This window comes from Phoxinus phoxinus, assembly GCF_949152265.1.
Source record: "Phoxinus phoxinus genome assembly, chromosome: 2".
Lineage (NCBI taxonomy): Eukaryota > Metazoa > Chordata > Actinopteri > Cypriniformes > Leuciscidae > Phoxinus > Phoxinus phoxinus.
Window position 1 is genome coordinate 39808503 of NC_136877.1, and position 22537 is coordinate 39831039.

Sequence of the window (22537 nt, forward strand, 5' to 3'; positions counted from 1 at the left end):
TATCTGAGTTATTAGTGCCAATTTGTTGTGTGAATTTATTTCTGAATATCCTTTCTTTAAAAAAAAAACATTAACATGCATGCATTTTCATTTGAACATTGTACAATAATGCAAACAATTTTTTTATTATTATATTATTACCTATCACTTTTTTATATTATAATAATATAGAATATAGACTAACATTGTCTACTTCAGTCAACAAAACCAGCTTATTTATTTGTAAACTTGCATTTATGAATGTGAAATTTGGTCAAATGAATGCCACCAAATATAGTTAGTTGGTTAGTCAGTATCTATCTATCTATCTATCTATCTATCTATCTATCTATCTATCTATCTATCTATCTATCTATCTATCTATCTATCTATCTATCTATCTATCTATCTATCTATCTATCTATCTATCTATCTATCTATCTATACTGTTAATTAAACAACTAATACAATTATTAAAACCTTCACTGTTCCTAATTAGAAATGCAAAAAAAAATCTAAACTTTATTACATTCAAAGCGTTTCAAAGTGAGTAAGGATAGAACCCATGTGACGAGCAGTAGCCAATCAGAGAGAAAAACGTTGTCTGGGCGTTAAACATATCGGACTCCCTCCTACGGTGCTCCGCGAAGGACATTAGACCTCAAAAACGCAATTGATGCTCCGCAACGAAACTGCGTCCTGAACGAATAGGAGGGCGGTGGTTTGACTAACGGTACTGCTGGCTTTATCACAGACTACAGGTAATGCAAATTAGCTCAATTTGTTAGTCGATTTTATCAAAACAGTCTACTGTACGTGTACGGTAAAATGCAAATATTAAGAGCATTTTGTCCATTAAACCTTCAAAGCGCTGAGTCTGTTGTGATTCCGCAGGTATTGTTTACAGTGATGCTGCGCGACAGTATGAGGCCAAGCGGAGCACTAGCGACAGTGATGCTGATGCTGCTGCTCATCCAGCTCCTCTGTTTCAAACACATCCATGCCGAGGAATCAGGGACGGTCATCCCTGCTGAGAGTAAGACTCCGTGTGCTTTTATAGGCGTGTGGGAAACAAGCAATGTATCATGAATGTCGTCTCAACATTGGATATTGGCGTTTCCGGAGCAGTGCTATTTTAGTAATATGTATTAGTTATGATTAATATTTTGGGTTAGCTATTTTTATATTTGCAGTTTTCATTTTATTTTCAGTTTTTAGTAGTTTTATGTGCTTTTGTCATGTTTTCAAATAAAAACGAACCATTTAGGTTTAATTTATTTCAGCATTAGTTTTTATTTATTTCCACTTAGTAATTTTGGTGCTTAATCATATTTCAGCTAGTTGCCAACATTTCTCATTTTCTAATATTTATATTCTGCTAAATAACTTCCCCTCCTACTTACAACAAAAATAGTTAGGCTAAATATTAAAAGGTGTAATTAATGATATTAACCCTGCTGCTGTTCAATGTGAATTCATTACCTACTGCACAATTTTGTTTTAATAGGCCGGCCATGCGTTGATTGTCATGCTTTCGAGTTCATGCAGAGAGCCTTGCAAGACCTGAAGAAAACAGCTTTCAACTTAGACTCACGGGTAAGAACACATCTAGACATTCGAGACATAAATTAAATGCAGTCTTTTTCAGGGCAAGGACTTGGTGGACTAAGATGAAAGTGTTGTCCTATTTATATATTTATTGTAGATATTTTAATGTAGGAGAGACAATAAAACATTTAGTTGAACTTTACCTTCTCAACTTAAGCTTTTACATTTTCATTTTATTACAAAAATTCATTTAAAAGCCAATGGTAATTTGCTGACCCCCTTCAATATATGGTTACAGTATATGGTCCTTAATATAAAGTCACCATGAAATCAAAATTGACAATTGTTATATCTTTAGTGGAATATTGCAGTATTTATTATGCATGATTTATCTGCGCACATCATGTGCCCTTTAATCGAAATAACTTTCCCTCCCACTTATGAAGATAATCTCTTTTCTTCTCTGATGATGCGTTTACTGGCGCGAGGGCGGGGCAACCTGTCACTCGCATGACATCACTGCAGTAACAAACCCCAGGGATCCAATCTTGTTCGAGAAGCCATTTCACTCAGATATACATCACAATAACAAAGAAAAGACTATTGCAACCTCCATTTCATGCGACTTTAATGTCAATCCCTGTTAATTTAGCAATTACAGAATCAAGCCATGAAAGAGGTTCATGTCTAGGAGATCTGGTCAATGAAGCATCTTTCAGAAATTTTGGACAGACACCTTGGGGCTTCACTTTTGCTTTGTCATGTCTCATTTTTCAGACGGAGGATTTGGTGCTGAGGGCTGAGAAGAGGGCACTGTGCGACTGCATGCCGGCCAGCAGTCTGCGCTAAAAAAAAGCCAGATGTAAACACTGCACTCAGATATAGAAATCATTATATACCTATAAGGATACTACCTGCTCTCATCATAATACACACTCAAACAATGTTCCTGTCATGTGTCACATGAAACATGTTTTATCTTTTTATCTTTCATCATAGTATGTGCATAGAGTATCATAAATACACATTCCTGACTAAAGTCAACACAACATTCCACAGTTTAAATGTCAATAATGAGAGGCACGTCAATGTCAATTAGAGAAGCAGCCAATACATTTCATTTTGCATAGGTGTGTATAAAGACAGGGGTAAGTGTTTCCTCTCCAGGCACAATGCACTGCAAAATATTCTGAAAACATAAAAACACACTACTTATTATAATTATTTACACAGTAGACTATGTTTTTATTCAAATGTTGAATTGCGTTTTATATTTGTGTTCTAGAAATATCAGTCACAATAGTAATTTAAGATGAATTAAATATCAGAATTGAAATGTACATCTCCAGGAGTTGTCTTAAAGAGTGTTCAGTAAGAATATTCGATTATAGATATGACTAGAAATGAATCTGCATGAAAAGTGATAGTCTAGAATTTTATATATGAGGATTTATGAAGATGGAACTTGAAGTAAGGTTCCTATAGAGATTACTTTGGTACTAAGATGTAAGTTCACAGCTGTAACAATGTCTTTTTGTGTGTAGAAAAAGTGCATTAAAACATATGACACCATATTCCACATTGTAAATCATTTGTCTTGTCAACGCTCGTAAAAGCTTTGATGATCTCTCCTTCAGATTAGCTGAAATCAGACGATGCACTAAATTATGAGTTTTTTATGGAAATCCACCTTACCAGCAAAAACTTCAACATCAAGAAGTTTGCAGTTATTTAATAGAAGCATACAGAAGTTATGCAATGCGTTACGCGAGAGAGGCAGGAGCTCACGCGCTCTCTCGCATGTAACGCATTAAATCACCAGACGGGGGCGCAAGGGCATAAAGGTTCATTAGAACTGTCGCAGTAATGCAGCACTTCCCATTGGGGTGTGAAAACACAGCTCTGCAGCGCAAGCAAGTTAAGGAGAAAATACACACAACATCAGTAAACAGGGGAATTCAGAGAATGCCTCGGCCAACATTGTTACACTGTAAAACTGCACTGTGAAGCCATCCAAACTACGGACACTGGTAAATAAACAAACAAACTTTTCCTGGTGATGGCAGACTCTTCGTTAGTTCGTTTGCATCAACTGATGACGGTTTAGTGTAGTTAAACGAGGGTAAAAGAAAACCTTTGGTTAAAAACGATGAACGGTGCTTTTTCATAGCATATGGTTGAAGTGCAAAAAAAAAAAAAGTTTCTGTCTCACAGGAAAAACTGAAACACAAAAACATGAACTCTGAAACATACAGAGCTCATAACTTGCAATGAATCAATGCAGCTTTTATTATGATGATGGATGAGGAAGACAGAAGTTGGACTTGGGACGGAGTTATAGTTAGCTTCAATAATGTCCAGCAAATAAGTAAAAATAATCAATTATACAGCTAATTTAAGTCCTAAACAAACAACAGGAGTTAGAAATGCGCATCTAAAATAAAAATAAATGGCAATAAATAATAAACTTATCTCAGACCAGCCACAAGGACCTTGGAGGGTGTTTCACCCATGTAGTAGTGGCTCATGAATACTTAAAGATCGTAATCCATTAATTATGCATACATATTTTTGCAGAAGCCTCAAATGAATTACTCATTAGGAGGCTAAATATGAATAGGTCTGAGCATGGCCATTTCTGATGATAAAATATTCACTTTCCCCATTCTAGGCAAGAAAGAGAGCGAGTGAGAAAGACACTACCACACCATTCTGGTGTAAAGAATTTCAAAGCAGGGGGTCTGCAGAGAAATGATGGATTGTGAAGAAATAAAGGCCGCCCCATTACACACACTGTAAACGTGTGTGTGTGTGTGTGGTACTTAACTGACAATCTGCTACGAGGTGACGCCCTGTTGCATTATGCATCTGCTGACACCTCCACATCTCTTGCTGATTTTGAAAAAATACAGAGTTGCTGTCTGTTCTTTCGAGGAGAACAAACCTCCAGCCTCCCTCCCAGACCCGTCTGTCTGTCTCCTACAGGATGGAGAATCCGGTTTGTTCCAGTTTCACTCTCCTCCTCCTGCCCTCCCTCTTAAACACATTCTCTCTCCATCTCTCTCTCTGTAAATCTCCTGGTCTCCCTCTCTCTGACCCTGTGTCCCGATGCTGACAGTAGTGTCTGGGTTGATGCCCCTGGCACTAGGCATGATTCCCAGAGGAAAGTGGACACAGTGTGCGGATGGTGGGCATCCTGGGACACACCCACAGATGGATTATTTTTAGAATCCAAAAATCCTGGAACAAAACACAGACGCACAGTGATACTGATTACAAGGGAATCCATGCACTCAAGACTAAACTTAAAATTTTACCTCATGATTTCATTATAATGAATATCATTTAGAAAGCAGAATGAAATGTCAAATTCTGTAAATGTTTATTATTATATATTTTAGGATTATTATATTTGTACAAAATTGTTCTTTGAATTTTTTGGGGGGTCTCCAGACCCCAGTTTGAAAACACCTGCCCTAAAGCATTAAAACAAGCCATTCCACTATTCATTAGCCATGATCACTTTGCTTAATGATACTTTCTCTGTTGTAGAGTAACACCTTTAATAATATCTACAGCCTGTATCATTTTCTCCACTTTTAGGCTGTTATTTTTCTGCTCTTGCTTTTGTGCTACTCGAATTTACTCTGGCTACTGGGATAAACTGCTTGTGCTTTTTTTTTTGGTAACACTATTTAAGGTGCATTTCAAGTAACTAACCCTAACTATATGTTAGGGTTACTGTAGGGTTAGGGGGTACTATAACTAACCCCAACTATAGTAAGTATATGTAGTTAATTAAAATTACTTAAAGGATAATTCCGGTATTTAACACCTTGAGTCTATATTGTAGTTTGTTTTGGATGAACAAGAGTGGTGGACAACATTTTTTTGACAATGGTTCCTCTCTCGAGTTTTTGACTATAAAAAAATTGGCCATGGACCCATTTAACATTGGAGTCAATGTGCATGTCCGAAAATGTAATTAAAACAACCTTTAACATTAGTTTTCAAAACTGTGCAACTCACCGAGTGATTAGTGATGTTAGTTGATGTTCCAGAACCAAAAAGTGTTGCGAAATACAGTTTCTGTCGTGTTTTATTCGTCATTTTGTAAAATCCCATTGTTGAAAAAATAGTTCCACTATAGCAAAATAAACGGATTGGAATCATATATTGCGACGATATATTGTTTATAATCATCAACGAACACCACTAACCACTCGGTGAGTTTAACAGTTTTGTAAACGAACATTATTGGCTGTTTTAATGACATTTTCGGACATGCACATTGACTCCAATGTTAAATGGGTCCATGGCCAATTCTTTTATAGTCAAAAACTCGAGAGAGGAACCATTGTCAAAAAAATGTTGTCCACCACTCTTGTTCATCCAAAACAAACTACAATATAGACTCAAGGTGTTAAATACCGGAATTATCCTTTAAAGGCGCACTTTACAGCGGAGATGTATGGAGACATGTTTGCAGCGGACACTGATTTAGAAAAAAAAGAGTTTATTAATAAACAATTAAAATGCATCGTTATTTTTAAATACATATTTATTCATTAGCCTGCTTTTGCGTCAAGATTATACATGCGCTTGAGCGCAGAATGGGCTATATCCCATGCAGTATTTAAGCAGAAATTAACGTGCGAACAAACATTTAGTATATGGCAACTATACATTTACTATATTTGACATTATTTAATTAGCAAGTATCCAGCTCTTTACATGACATTTTTTGAGTTAAAAATTAGGCTAGTTAATGAACTAATAAAATAATAGAACAAGTTGCTAACTATAATTCTATTTAGCATGACTTGTTCCACCACGCAAATTACTGTTTTTAAGGTGACAATCTGTTTTCACATCTTCACATTTGAAGATTTACTGTATCTTGAAGATTGTTGTATTGTATCTTCTGTTATAAAGATTGACATTTCGTTAATTAAAAAAATTAGCACATAAAAAGACCAGGTATAAATGCCCTCCGAAACGGCTAGTCCCTTTCGCCAATGTTATATACCCTAACATATCCTGTGTAAAAAAAAAACTTTGTTACCTTAAACCCAGACTTCTTAGCTTATGGTCTCATGTGCTCATGATCTCATGTCCAACATTATTTCTATCTAGACAGAACACTGTCATGTCAGCAAAAGTTTCCTGCTACAGAACTCGTGTGCTGATCGAAACTGCGCACACACATATTGTCAGCCTTCACATGACTCAGAGAACATTTCGTTCCTGAAAGTTTGTCCTAACTTTTAACATTTCTAAAAGCTTGGTTTTATATCTTTAATAATGTGCTTTTTGCTTATATGATTATATTCCTTTAAATGCTCATGAGTAAAAATGAATCTTCAACGTTAATAAAAGTTGTACCCATACAAAAGCAAAAGAAACACATCTAAATGTAAAATTTCCATAACAGCCCCCAGTGTTGGTTCGCCTCTGTCTTGCGATGAATAAGGGGCTGTTTACACCTGGCCACTTCATGCGTGTTCTGTGATGGGATAGCTATCCGATCGTGAAAAGACCAGGTATAAATGCCCTCCGAAACGCATTCGAGACGGATTTGAATCCGATCGCTCAAACCACTTCAGGGGAGGTCTGGGCCACATTCCCGACAAAACTGGACATGTGGAAATGCATCTGGTTGTGGAAACCACATATGTAAATTGTACTCCTCCCAAAAAATGCAATAAAATAAAAATAAACCTGAGAGCGTGTTATAGGCTTTATGTCATGTTATAGCCAAACATGACGACGCTACTGCAACACGCATCACTGCAGATTAGCCAACGTGCAAACTATTTGAAGAATTGAAGATAGGATTTAAAATCCGTTTTGCAAAAACGCATTTATGCGACCACACCAGGTGTAAATGGAATCATTTTGATAAATCAGATAGCTATCCGATCTGAGAAAACGCATGAAGTGGCCAGGTGTAAACAGCCCCAATGTAGCACGCGTAATTTGTGTTTGTTTTCAGAGATGATAGCCTAACAGTCGTTTTATACTTGTGCTTATACGATATCACAATATTTGATCGTGGATGATGTAATATCTCCACGATCTGCTTTTGAAGAAATATGGTAGCCTATCGTGCTACAGCGCACATTCTATCAACTGCAGTTCTAGCCTCAGTCCCAAACTCGACGTAGGCTACATATCACATGCAGCGGTAGAGTTACACTCACAGGACACTGCTTGTGATTCGCAATCACAAAAGTTTATTATTTGCTCGTGGTAAACATTTCATTGGCGTTCTGTTCTGACATGATGCACTTTTTCTGAGCGCAGCGCCAAACTGGACTTGACCTTTCCATCTTTCGCGTCTGATTTTTGTTGGGTCAGACCCATCTGCTAGCTATGGGGGGACCGAGACAGAGAGCTACATGGAAAAATATGCACAAAACAAGCCACTTTGAAAGTTTGTTGTTTTCAGGAATACAAAAGTTGGGTGACCCTCCCCCTAGACTAAAAAAAGTTGGATGACCCTCCCCTCAACAAAGAATAAAAAGGCATGACCCTCCCCTATTTTCCTCCGGTGGCCCATTCCATAAATACCGCTTAGTAAGTGTCTCGGAAACCCCAACCTTGCAACACACACCCACACACTGATTACATTTCTGAGAATCTGAAAGGTCAAGGGTTACTGCAAAATGAAGCACATATGCAGTTGATGCTGTCTGGTATTTGGGGTTGCCACTTCCCTCTGGACTGGAGGTCAAAGGTCAAGTTAAATAATAAGGACAATGGAAGGAGAAACAAGTGACCTCATGTAGGCTACTCAAGTAGCCTATAGGCTGTTCAAAAGGAACCAACAATTCAACCACTTTTTAGAAGTAATCTGATGAGTTAGTTGAGATTAATTTTCAATTATGGTATTTTCTATTAATTTAGGAGTCCTGTTACTAAAATATGCTAATTCATGCTCACTGAAGATTAAGGTAAGTCACAGTATTTTGTATAGGCCTACACAATACACAGTATTAAGTACAAATAGGCTATCGTGATACGATTTTAGATTTTTTGTTCAAGTTCATAAAGCTATAATACACACAAACACAGCTTTTAGCTGCGCAAACATTAATTCTAACAAATATTTCACTAGCCTATACTTAAATATTATGAAAATACATCTTCAAACTGACAAGAGTGCTGCTCAGAGGCACAGCACGAGCGTGCGCGCGCATATGCCCGTTAACCGGTAGGTCCGCGTGCATGCAGATGCAGCTGATGCTGAGAAAAGTCCGCATCTTCACTAGAGCTATTAGGCCTACTACTCGCGATTTCTTTTTCTTTTCTTTTTTAATTGTTGAGGAACGTCGCTTTCGTAATAGGGCACATAAGATATAGCTTGCTCAAACATTTAGGAAAAAAAGAAGACTCTTTTCGTTTGGGAGGGGGAGGGTCTGGTCGGGGAAGAAGAAGAAGAAGAAGAAAGGGCGGGGGCGATCCAGTCTAAACTAGTTCTGTACAATAAGACCTTATTCAAATCGAGGCGATTTCTTCAGGGCATCAGTTTCTTTAGAGAACATATAAGTACCTAAATCATTTACAACTATACTGACGTAATCCGGTCCTAGCGGGAGTTGTGTTTAGCAATTCTTGTGATAGAAATTTAAAAAAAGAGTATAAATAAAATACTTCCTACATCGATCTGTAGGCTAGTAACGTTAAATGAGGGAATCCGAAAAAAAATCATATCTATAGCCTATGTGTTCTCATTCTCATAGTTAGGCTACAATGTTTTTAAAAACTGATGAACACTGGATCTGGATTTCATTATGTGATTCAACGTACCAAAAACGTATCATGGGCTACATTAAATAGATGTTATATGCCTAACAAAAAATAAATCAGGTCTCATTGCATCCGCTTGTCAGAGAAAGTGTCAAAGGTAGTAGGCTATGAACTGACGGCGGTATCTATGAACTTTAAAGGTATCAGATGGACATCGGTAAAGCTCATCTTTGGTAGCTCTTAACAGCTCAATATTTAACTGCACATGTACAAAAGACTTGGACCGGAAGCGATGCGACTTGTCAGAATACGGAAGTTTTGCGCATAGGCTACTGATCTAGAGGACTCGGGACTCCTACTGCAAATAAGCGCAAAACACATAAGCGACTTTGAGAAAACATGCCCAAAGTCGCTTATTACAAAAGAGTGGACAGGAGTCTCGACCACACTGATCTGGGGTCCCAAGAAAGGTGTGTGCTACGTAAACTAATTGTAGCATTGCAGTGCAGTAAAAGTGTCACTCACACACACACACTCGTAAAACAAGCGGTGCAGTGCACTTTAGTAAAATGCCAGTGGATGAAACCCGCCGACATATGCACACTCGTTGTAAAATGTGCAGGTCGGGTGTGTATCATTGATGTATACAGAGACTGATGTTGCGCAGCATCGTCGTGAGGTTGTAGATACTGCAATGCAATCACACGCGGGGTTCATGGCGCTCCAGAGCGCATCAGGTTCACTCTCCCCCCAAAACACAAACATGTGAGGAATTTCGCCGGTGTACTGACAGGGGCAAAAATACTGTTTCAAAAAGACACGTTACGGTGTATCTTTTGTACTTTCACCTCCCACCGCCGTGATGTGGCACAGCGCCGCATCCAATCAGCGAGATGAGGAGAACACCCACACCCCAGAATCTGAATGCGGCTTTGGCGCATTATAAATACCACTTGTGATGCACCGGCAAGTCTTGGTCGTGAGGAAGCTCAGGGTTGCAGTAGTTCATCAGTCTTTTTTCTTTCCATAACAAAGAAGACCATCATCCATTTTTTATTTATTTTTTTGCTTCTCCCCAATTTCAGTTAATTTCAGGCCAGTTGCATGCATTGTTCGTCTCCCAAAATGGTTTGCGAGACTAAAATCGTTGCAGACGATCACGAGGCCATAGCTGGGACAAAAAAAGATTCAATTATAGTTTCCTCCTCGCAAATGTGGACGTCTTCTCCCAGTGCGATCGAGAATAAGGTTGAAAAACGGAACCAGGTTTTTATTCGCGAATTTGAACGCTCGGACCATGAGGAGGTGCGCCGGATCTTCAACGAGGGAATCATGGAGCGGATACCTAATTCGGCATTTCGGGGTCTAAAACAGCAAACTAGAACCCAAATTATGTATGCCTTTCTCACAGGTATGTGACCAAAATTCGGGAATACGATGAGAGTATCGCTTTCATCATTGTTCCTCTGCAACATGTGAAAATAAGCTCTGAGCTGTTTGAGTTCATAAGTAAGTATAATAATTGTTAAAATTAAAAGAATCTAACTAAAATGATGAGCCCAATTGATACATTTTATGCTCAAATCATCATACATTTTATGTTCAAACCGATGAAGCAAATTTTTTTTTTACGCACGTGAAATCTTTTTCAATCCCAGTGAATATCAAGGAGTCACAAAGACAGCAGCAGTTCAGAGCATGCGGCATGCGTTACCGGTGAATGTGTGTGTGTGTGTGTGTGTGTGTGTGAGAGAGAGTGTGCGCGCCGAATGAATGAATGAATGAGTCCCGCGCGAGCGCACTACGTTCCCCACAATACGTCTAGTGCACGAAGTTGTGTTTTTTGCCTGTTTAGGTCTATGACGTTTAATTTACAGAGAATCGATAACCATTAATACTACGTATAATATATAATGATTTATTTCATTTTCTTGTTTACTAATGATTTTCAATGGTTTTCAACTACAGGCGGAGTAAGTGAGCATCGTGGCGAGCTGGCTAAACAGCAACCTTTTTGTACATTTATGCTACATTGAAAAATTATTTACAACCCTACAGCTGAAATTAAAGATTTTTTTTTTTAACAATGTCTATACACTACTTGCATACTAAATATGCTCAGAGAATATGCTGCATCACGGTGCACCTGACCTACGGCAACTGATCCTCTGATAAATTCAGCATAAAGGTTAACTTGAAGTGTTCTTTAGAATAGCAAAAACTTTGTAAACGCATTTTACAGTTAGTTAGAGTTGTGTTGACAGTAAACAATGCGCAGTTGTAGGCTACTCAAGGGCGCCATCATGTGCCAACAGCCAACATACTCAGATTTTCTTGAGTTTAATTACATCCACGAAGACCCTGTTATTGTGCATTAAAATTCCAACCGTACATATGAATAAAGTGACTTACTACTTTTTTTTTCTTTTAATTACAGGATACACTGTAATTAGTCTGTTTTCCATTACATCTCACTGCCCTGGTATATCAGGGGTTCTCTGCACACTCCTAATTGTGTAAACATTTGTTGTCTGTTTGTCTCTCTTCTGCCAAAAATCAAACATTTGATTCTCTTTTCTGACAGGTGTCGTTTATTTTTCTTCCATTTCTCCATAGTAATGTGCTATGTTATGACCAAATCCTTCACACTGACCTTCTGCGCACCGTTTATTCTAATGGGTGCACGTTATTACTACAGCAGAAAAGTCATTCTCGAATACCTGGACTGCGCTCTGCACACTGATATGGCTGACATTGAGGAGTATTACATGAAACCCACAGGTAAGGGGTAATTTCACACACATAAACATTGACACAAAATTATCATCACAAGTAGGTTTTCAACATGTTTCGCTATATTTGTGAGGACTTTTTTTTTTCAAAAGTTTGGGGTCAGTAAGATTTTTTACATGTTTTTGAAAGCAGGCTGTAATTATTTGAACAATATTTAGTAAAAACATTAAATATTGTGAAATATTAAAATAATTCAGAAATCATTCTTAAATGCTGATTTGGTGCCAAAGTAACATTTCTTATTGTTATCAGTGTTAGAAAAAGGTGTGCTGCTAAATTTTTTAAAACAGATAAATCTTTTCCGGATTGTTTAGATAAATAGAAAGTTGTCACTTCAGATCAATTTGAGGCGTCCTTGCTGAATAAAACTATTAATTTCTTTAAAAAAAATCTTGCTGACAAACTTTGAAATGGTACTGTAAGCAGTTCATTATATTGGTAAAGTCAATGACATCTTATATGTATATACATATTACATCTATATATAAAATCACAATATATTTATATATAAAACATGATATAAATATGTCTACGTCAAACAGCACCTGGGCACTTGATAGTAAAATATAATTATGCTGATCTAATAACATGCTTGGGCACAAATACGTGTAATAATACATAGATCTTACTATATTTAGGAGAAAAAATATGTCATTGTATGAACCTCCCAGTTCCCACAATGCACCAGCTTCCTTAATCAACCATTTATCTCACCAGAACATATACTCTCAGGATCTGTAAAATTGGATCTGTACCTGTGAAATTGAGGGTGAATACTGCACTTTAGAAGTCCAAGATGGGCTGAATATCTGATGTGTAGCTTTAATGCTGTAGACTCATGAAATATGCAGAAAGTCTCTCTCAGTCGTGCTCTTGAGGATACATCTTCTGAGTCATGTGGGCCTATTGATTGAAGGCAGAAAAATGCTGATGCAAATTGTATTGCAGTAAACTCAGATTTACAGTTATAATATTTAAAGCACCCCAAAATAAAAAATAACTTTCCACTTATGATCCAATTTTAAGCGCAGAGAAAGCAAACTTTTAGAGTTCAGTGATAAACACAACAAACCCTTTCAGGTGGATGAATTAGCAGTAGATCCAGTACAGTTAATAAATCCCATTGTGCATATAACTGTGATGCAAACATACTAATAAATGGGGACAGAACGATGGAGGTAGCTAGTGGCTCTTCAGTATCCTGATACCTTGCAGATAAAACTGTTCTTTAACCTACTTGTGTATGATTGGCGCTCTGGAATTGTTTAGCAGATGGTAGTAGCACGTGCAGATTGTGTGCTGGACGGCTGAAATCTTTTATCATTCTATGGGCTTCCCTCAGACAGCGTCAGCGTAAGGACGGACATTTATTGCCTATGATAAACTGCAGAACTTCACGGTCAAATTCAGAGCAGCTGCCTTAGCAAACAGCCAGATGCTGGCAATCACAATGCTCTCTGTAATCGCTAGAAGTAAAGCCAGGTCATATATCTTATATGGCCTGGAGAATCACTGTGAGTGATGCAAAATGATACACTAGCATTCAAAGCTTGGGGTCAGTATGATTTTATTTGATATTTTAAAGAAATTCATATTTTTCTTTTACTTAGGAAGGATGCATTAAATTGATCAGACGTAATAATAAAGACTTTTACATTGTTACAAAAAATTCTATTTAAAAAAAATGCTGTACTTTAGAACTTTCTATTCATCAGAGAATCTTGAAAAACATTGTAAACCGTTGTGCTGCTTAATATTTTTGTGGAAACTAATACAATGTTAATAATAAGAAATGTTTCTTGTGCAACAAACCAGCAAATCAGAATGATTTCTGAAGGATCCCTTGACACCGAAGACTTGCTGAAAATTCAGCTTTGCCATCACAGAAATAAATGACTATTTAAAATATATTAAAATAGAAAACAGTTATTTTAAATTGTAATAATATAAATTTTTCTTTTTTTATCGTTTTGATCAAACAATGCAGCCTTGGTGAACATAAGAGACTCCTTTCAAGAATCTTACCAGTCTTTTTTTTTTCTTCAGGATTCTTTGATGAATAGAAAGTTTAAAATAACATCATTTATTTGAAATAGAAATCTTTTTTAAACATTATAAACATCTTTACTGTTACTTTATCAATTTAATGCATCCTCCTTGTTGAATCAAAGTGTTTATTTCTTTATATATATAAAAATAGCTGTTAGTCTTTAGCGCAGACAGTTTGGTTACATACAAGCTTCTTATTTAGTCCTGCATGAAGTAAAAGAGAGAATTGAAGACTAGGGTCAGGAAATGGGGGAAGGTGTGAATCAAAGCCCCGCTGCGAGTATGTGTGGTAGTTCTGTTTAGTAGCAGCATGCAGACAAAGGATTCTCCCAAGGGATTTTCTCTCTTGCTATGCTAATGTGGAATCCTTCATCTGAGGAGGGAATGGTAAAGAATACACGGGTTATCTGCCAGGGTGATGTTTCTTTAATGCACTCAATATCTATTTGAAGTGGCTTTTATTATTAAAGAGACAGGGTTTTTGTCAGATACTTAAAACACAAGGAATAACCCATAATATACAGAACCATAGAGATATACATGAAAAAGAAGACCAGTTTGGACAGGAAGACGCCTTTTTAATAAGTGGAAAATACACAAACAGATCTGTTATGCTCCCCACTAGTCATTAATGATGACATGAAATGGCATTTGTGACATTTAGTTTTCTTAATGTGAGGCGTAAAACGGCATATTCAGCAGGAAATAATGTGAAGCGGGACTTGATTTTATCCATCAGGATTTAATTGGATCATAAAAAGTTGTTCAATATTATTGGCGAATGTTATTTTTCTCCGTTTGAATGGTATAGACACACACACACACAAACAGAGCCGTTATCAGACACCTGGGGAGGGGGGTGTAGTAAAACTAATGAGTGTACAGGACGTTCAGTTCCAGTGATTAATAGTGCTCCTCAGCCCTGAAGCTAATGCAGTCATGACTAGGGATGGTATCGTTGAGGTTTTACTACTCTTACCGATACGGCTTATCGATCAGGTACTTTAATGGTATTCTTATCGGTTCTTTTTGTTGTATTTATAACATTATTTTAAATAAAAAGAAACCAATTAAGAACACAATTAACATTGCTTTATATTCTGAAATGTAAAATAAATATCTACAGCAAAAGATAACAGCACTGTTTAAACAAAACAAATATAAAACATTTATATTTGTAAATGGACCAGTGTGCAGTGTTTTATGTGAATTGCTTAATAAACTGGACAACTCGTCTTTTTTTAAAACTGACTGATACCAGTTATCTAAACAAATATGGAGAAATAAAACAAACAAACACTTTCTTTGAAAAACTTGCATAAAGTTTAACCAGACATTTGAATGTTTAGTTCTCCCGGCTATCGTCACTAATTAACTAATCCTTCTTACATAAATATTACACTTGCGGTATTTTATACAATGTTGTGATTTTTATTTAATGTTCAACTGATTCTTTTAATGACGTTTTTTTTTTTTTTTTTCGCACAGTATGGCGAGATACTTAAGAAGATGGTATTGACTAGATGCTTAAAAACATGCGTTGAACAGAGAGGGGAACACGATGTCAGAAACACAATTCTTAACAGAAAACAGCAAGTTCAAATACTGAACCAATTATTAGTATGCATGATAAAAGATAACATCAAGTCATTGAAAGCGTATCGGTTCAGACTTACCTTTTCCTGCTATACTTCTTATGTCTTGGAGAATCCAGAGCTCAGTCGCGTCCTTGTGTATTTGTAGTCTTTGCAGCTTCTATGGCACAGATGTGACAGTCCTGCCCCCTCACCGTATTTATCTCCTTTCTCACTGCAACTCAGTAAGTAATTTAGTTATTTATAACAGAGCTGAGCCTCACAAGCATGACAGAAAATACAATGTTTAAGATTAGAATTACCGTAATCTGTGCTCCTCTGCTGTTGAAACAATAATCTGACCTAAAGCTGAAAGTTGGCTTGCCCAACAGGAAAAAAATATGCAAAATATGCAAAAAATGGAATTCTTAGCATTACTGATGCAAGTCATCAGTAGTGACGTAATCAGCAGGTTTTATTTACGTCAATCATGGGTCTTACAAATAGCTTTTGAAACATTGATGGAAATTTGATGGTGCACATTTTTATGACTTTTCCTCTGAAAAAAAAGTGTAAACAATTTATTATAACAGTAATTATTTATTTCCCCCATGCATTATTATTAAAAGATTAGTAAGATAAATGACAAAATTACAACAAATCAATCATAAACATGTCTCCCAGGTTCATATTCTGTTAATGGCACACTTGGACATCTGTAATTCCAGGCAGCCGGAAATGAAATGAATTGGCATGATCCATAAATACTGACTGCTACAGTGTGCTTAAATGTGGTTTCACATTTCAGAACACAACTTATTAGTAATCTGCACTCACAGTAATGTACATCGCTATACATCTCCAGGTGAACATAATTTAATTGTTTAGAGCATAAAATATATATAAAGCTGATCAAGTGGGAAAAGTGTGCCAACCAAAAACATAAAATACATTTAAAAAGCTTTGCCATTTCAGTGCAGCACATTTTTTGAACAAAAGCATGGTCATTGCTTCTGAATAATTCCTCTCATCAGCTACTTTGCTAGTCTTATTCAAAGACAACTGAATCATTGATTGTCAACTATATAATGTGAGACAAATAGATTTTAATTAGTCTAGAACTGAATAAATTGATCGGCTTGATTTTTTTACAAATGGCTGGCAAATGTTTACTCTAAAGACAAAAACTGAATATCTTCTTTGTTTTGATTCCCACAGGCTCTTGTTTCTGGGTGGCAGTTTTGCAAGGCCAGGTGGTGGGCATCGTGGCAGCGCAAGGTCGAGAAGACGACAACACCTTGGAACTCCGTCGCATGTCTGTGGACTCTCGCTTCCGTGGAAAAGGCATCGCCAAGGCCCTGGGTCGACGAGTTCTAGAATTTGCCATGTTAAACAACTTCTCAGCCGTGGTTCTGGGAACAACTGCAGTCAAGATGGCCGCCCACAAGCTGTACGAGTCTTTGGGTTTCCGGCGAGTGGGGGATACTGACGACCACACGCTGCCAGGAATGACCCGTTCACCGCTGGAGAGGCTCTTCTTCCAAATCCGCTATAGTCGTTACCGATTGCAGCTTCACGAAGAGTGAGAGACAGAGGGTTAACAAGAGCGCAGAAGATAGAATATAAACGACAATGCCGGCAATGACCCTGAACCACCCACTGACCCGGTCCTCTTCTTCTACCTATTTATTTGTTTTTGTTTCGTTTTTAAAAAGTCATATCTGTTCCTACAACCTTTATTTTTATTTGTTTTTATGCTCATTGTTTTTGAGGGGGTTTAGAGGGACATTTCATTTCTTTGACCACATTTGACGTTTTTGCTCTTAGATTTTCTTTTCATGGTCACCTTGCCCTGAAACACCATGAACAATTGAATAGCCCCAAATGATTTTATCTTATTGGGATATAATGTGAATTTGTTCGCAGGGACAGAGTCTCCCTTAAAACACATAAATCAACCAAGGCAGCTTAATTCTGCCTTTGACCTTTTTCCAATCCATCCTATAGGCCTATCCACAGAGTAGCACAGACCACTATAAACAGTTCAGGAAGCAGTGGACGTAGGAACTGGAGGGAAGGAGGCAGTAAAGATCAATCCACCTTGTCTGATGCCACCTTCCTCTTGACGAAGTACGTTTGAACGTTGCAACAGCAGCAGTCTGGTGGAGTCAAAAAGTCCATCTAATTGTAACTTTTAGTCCAAAGCACAGAGTTTTCAACTGTGTCTAACTGATGAACAAAAACAGCTAGAAATGTGGAATATTATAAAGCCAGTGATTTATATCCTTAAGCACCCCTTGTTTAATATAGTTAAGGGATAATGTATAGCGAGGCGGTTGTTATAGCGCATTCAATACCGACAGGCTGATCGGGAGCCCGACGCGAAGCGGAGGGGTCTTGAATCAGCCTGAAGAAGTTGTATTCGCTATAACAACCGCCTCCCTATACATTATCCCGCTTATTACATGGCTACTTACCAAATAAATCAATAATTTGACAGAAAATAATGATTTAAAAACGACTGTATTGCTTCCGTTAAAGAACACCGTGTCCATGGCAACGCTCTGTTTTTCATGACAACGGTGTGTTATACTTAGCAGCGGTCTGTTATCAAGAAATAAAAACATTAGAATTTAAACAAGCCATGTAATAAGTTACGATAACAACTTTGCAATATAATCTTGATTTGTTTTGTTGGTTAAGCAGGTTCCTAGTGCTGAGCCACAGTACCAACATTAAGAAATAACCAGAAAAACATGAATGTTCTTTCATGTTAAAGAAAACTGAAGAAAAAATGCTTCTCTACACTTCATTTGGCTGACATTAAAGTTGCAGTCAGTGAAATTCACGTTTACAAAAGTCTAAATTCACTTGAAATCTGATTATTAGTGTACACACATTTCATATTCACATGTATTGGTGTACCGATTTGATGAAGCTTTAATGATGACTTGATTAAACGCTGTCTGATATCGCTCTTCCAAAGCAAAGTCTAAAATACAAAAACAAACGCGATCAGACTCCAAGTGTATTTGAATTAAACTTGGGTGGCACAAAGCCAGCAATATGATGATAAACCTGAAATTAAACTAGGCACAAATCTAAATTTGGATAAATGTATAAAAAAAGGATTGTATAAGTATACAATATCTAAGGCTTTATATTCTGCAACTACTCAATGTATATGTAAAATGTTTGAAAACATACATATAAGACATACCCATAGTCTCTCTCCGTCTCTATCCCTCCTATCACAGTACCAGCAGAGGGAGAGAGACAAACCACAAAAAGCCTCATCTGTGACAATGTTGTATAAAGTTAAGAAACTAAATGTGATTTAAAAATACATAGTAGTAACATGTAGTGCAAAAAACAAACATGATCATTGCCAGTTTTCCTTGACTTTAACCCCACCCCCATCCAAAAATCTAACTGCAACCCTGGGCCAGACCTCTCCCTCCTTTACGCCCCCACCCCCCTCTCTCTGCATGCGCCACAGAGTCTTGTTGCACTGCCCTTTTCCCCATTCTAGCTTGTACTATCTATCCCCATTCTTCTGTGATGTCACAGTAGCAGTGTGGAGAGTTGTGGGCATGGCTTAGAATGTGAGATGGGCGGGGTCAACCGAACAATAGGATTACCCACCAGCTTGCTGCTTCAATGACATCACAGCTGCCAATAGTAGAATGCAAGAGCAATGCAAGTATGTGGCATGCCTCTGTACCTGGTTTGTGCGTACGGTGCCTGCCCTGGAAAAGAAGTATATTTAAAAATATGTAAAACAAGCTTCTTCTTTTTTTAACTGAACATATAACAAATATGTGTTTCATTGTTCAAAGAAATTGTTGTTGCATGAAACGTCTTTGAATGAAAAATGAGCAAGAAAATACCATATTTAACATGGCAAGTCTTAAAAGTGGAGCTGTTTCTTTTTTCCTATGTCATTTTTGTTCATTCTGAAATTCTTGAGTTATTGTCATCTTTTAGGATATTGCGAGATGTTCTTTTTTATCATTACGAAGGCCTTGAAAATTATTTAACTGAATGCGCTGTTTTGATTACAGATAAGTTACGTGACACTTCTCACTTTACTTGAGGACATCCCTATTTTAGCCATGTGATTTGAAATGAACAAGGCACCAAGAAAGCAATTCTGTAGACACAACTTTGCCAGTTGTGAGTGTGCCAGTCAAATTAGACATAGCATTCACCTGTCTCCCTTAAAATTGACTCATTGAATGGATATTTGAATGCACCAATATGCTTAAGAAAAAAGGTTAGGCTGATCAAATCTGTGATGCATGGGATATTTACACATGAATTCCTGTGTAAACCCAAAGCAAACAGGCTACAGATCACATTAACCTGATATCTTGTGAAACAATTGCCAAAACGATCAAACACAAATGTAATGCAGTATGAAATTATACAAGGAGCATGAAGGTCAATCCCACATTTAGAAATCAGTACCAGATCAACATACAAGTGATTAACCAGAGAGCTGGCAGATTTGAATGTACACGGCAATCAGCAATGTATTATGTATTTTGAAGATCCAGATTTGAACAGTGTTTGATGTAATTGAGGTATTTTGAGTATGAGTGTTATTCAACTGTAGAGCAACTGCCTTGAAAATCCTTAACTTATTATTCCGAATGCAGTTAGCATGGGATTGGGAATTTTATCTATAAGGTGCATGTATTGTTGCCAGATTTAAGAGAGCCTTATTGTAATGCTAAAATTGCAAGCAAGTGCAAGAACACCATGATTGTGTGACTACTTGTGTTTAACTAACATGTTGACCAGTTCCTGATCATGCCACTGGTTTTGCACATGCTAAAACGTTTGCACATGCTAACGGCTCAATTCAATTGGATTTATATATACAGTACAGTTAGTGTCCTATGTGGGTTTAGACTGGTGACTCGATTGGCTGGTGAATGTCTCTGAAAGTTGGAGCAGTGCTCAAGACAGCGGCCAAGTTAAGTTACGCAAGAAAAAAGCTGGTGTTTTACACCCAAGTCTCAAAAAACAACTACACAGAAATAAAGTGCATTCTTATACATTAGTGTTAGAAAGAACAGTTGATGATAAGGCATTCAGATTAACAGTAACCTGCATGAATAAGATGGCTGCTAAGAATGTCTCACTTAACAGAGGAGAAGGGAGTCAGAGAAGATTCACGATGGTAGATGGTCTTGCAGCATCAATATCACCCTTGAGGTGAAGCATGGAACAAGCCAAGACACCAAAATGTGGAGCTGCTTCCTTCTCCTTTCATTTTTTTTGGGGTTGAAAGCACTCACTTACTGTATTGTGACTTTAAGTGCTAAGGAAATAGTGCCACTTGTAGCACGACTTTCTGATTTTTTTTTTGTGTTGATTTAAAAAAAAGAAGGGTTTGTCTCATGTGCTTATCTATGATTCACTACAATGTATCAACAGTATTTCTTAAAAAGTTGCATTTGCCAAAGTTGAGATGTTTGCTGTATTTCCTTATTTTTCCATTTGTCTTTAAGATAAACTCATCTTTGTAGAATTCATTTGGAAATCAAGCCTATGTGCCATTTTATAAAGCAATAATGCAAAGTATCACAGTTGGGAAAAAACAAACATAACAAGAACACGATCCATGAGATTATATAAATGTTCAAATGCTGCATTGATGTTCAATCCCTCATACTTTACTGGTGACAGTCACTAAGACGTTATTAGTAATGGCACAGCAACATCACCATGGGCAAGCCAAGGCCTGACAAAGTGTGAATGTGAATTTTCTTTTTTTATATTCTCATTTTTTTAAATTATATTTCCTTAATTCTAATTACAACTAACATGTTTACTTGCATCTTGAATTCTTCAGTTAATGGTGGATTTTTATGTTGTACTGATACGAAGCCCACACAAATAAGCGAGAAACCTTTGTGACCGAGTGATGTCATGGGCCTCTGAAAGTTACGTCAAGCTCTGAACACAATTGGTTGGTCTTAAAAATCCACTGTCTCCTGATTCACGAGGAGTGCAGTTTCCAACAATCTGTGACGGCAATCACCAGACAGCCAGTTTAACAAGTGGCACAATACGCACAGGTTCATATTAACAAAGCTTTATGATTTTTCTTGAAAACAATTTAACCTTTTTTATTAACATTTTAATATATGTAAAGCTGTAAAGTGTAATTTACTGTAAATAGCATTTGAGGACATTTTCTGATCGTTTTGTAACAGAAACTATATGAAAATAATTAAGACGTTTACAAAAACAACAACACACTTTGGGAAACAACTGCAAACTGAGACAATTTCTAACTATACAATCTGCTTACATTTGTGCCAGTCAGAGAAGCAAAAGCAACTTTCAGAGTCCCTGCATTCTCTTAGCACTTATTAGGAGCCCTTAGAAGCATTGCAAAGTGCCGGCAGGTTACTAATTATTTAAAATGATGGCAAATTTATTGGTAAATCACTTTGGAAATGTATGGCACTAAAACAATTTCTCAAGTTGGGAGTAACACATTTTTCTTTGCTTTAGAAATGCTCATGTTTACAGTTTCTGGTAAGAGTTGACCTTAGTTGCCCCATTTTGTCAGTGTGTTAAACACATTTCAGTCATTGGCTGCCTGTTACTATAGAAACAAGCCCATACAAAGCACAGCAGGGAAATGATATGCAGCCATACATGGGGCGGGTCAGTAGCAACAAAATGGGGCTGGTTTTAGTATGATAATGGGCAGAATGGAGTTTGGGGAAAGAAACGGGAGGTTTTAGTTTTGCAGCATGGTAAATCTGACCTTGCTTCACCTGTTTGGTCGCAGTGATCACCTGGTTCTTTGAGTCTGAAAT

The 22537-nt window shown here is 37.2% G+C and overlaps 2 protein-coding genes across 3 annotated transcripts; both read left to right on the forward strand.

Moving 5' to 3' along the window:
- The first annotated feature begins 635 nt into the window (after positions 1-635).
- On the forward strand, positions 636-3112 carry nicol1 (NELL2 interacting cell ontogeny regulator 1). 2 transcript variants are annotated; one of them, XM_079594630.1, is made up of 4 exons: positions 636-740; positions 874-1015; positions 1487-1575; positions 2305-3112. In XM_079594630.1, exons 2-4 carry the CDS (start codon positions 889-891, stop codon positions 2374-2376), a joined length of 288 nt encoding a protein of 95 aa, XP_079450756.1. In that variant the 5' UTR covers positions 636-740; positions 874-888; the 3' UTR covers positions 2377-3112. The 2 variants fall into 2 exon arrangements, with proteins under 2 accessions (XP_079450756.1, XP_079450755.1); XM_079594629.1 differs by having other exon boundaries at positions 640-740; positions 887-1015; positions 2305-3100.
- Positions 3113-10249: 7137 nt separating this feature from the next.
- Positions 10250-21234, forward strand: nat8l (N-acetyltransferase 8-like). Its single transcript, XM_079594619.1, has 3 exons — positions 10250-10690; positions 11896-12060; positions 16914-21234. The coding sequence occupies exons 1-3, from the start codon at positions 10384-10386 to the stop codon at positions 17279-17281; spliced, it is 840 nt and encodes a 279-aa protein (XP_079450745.1). The 5' UTR covers positions 10250-10383; the 3' UTR covers positions 17282-21234.
- Positions 21235-22537: the final 1303 nt, after the last annotated feature.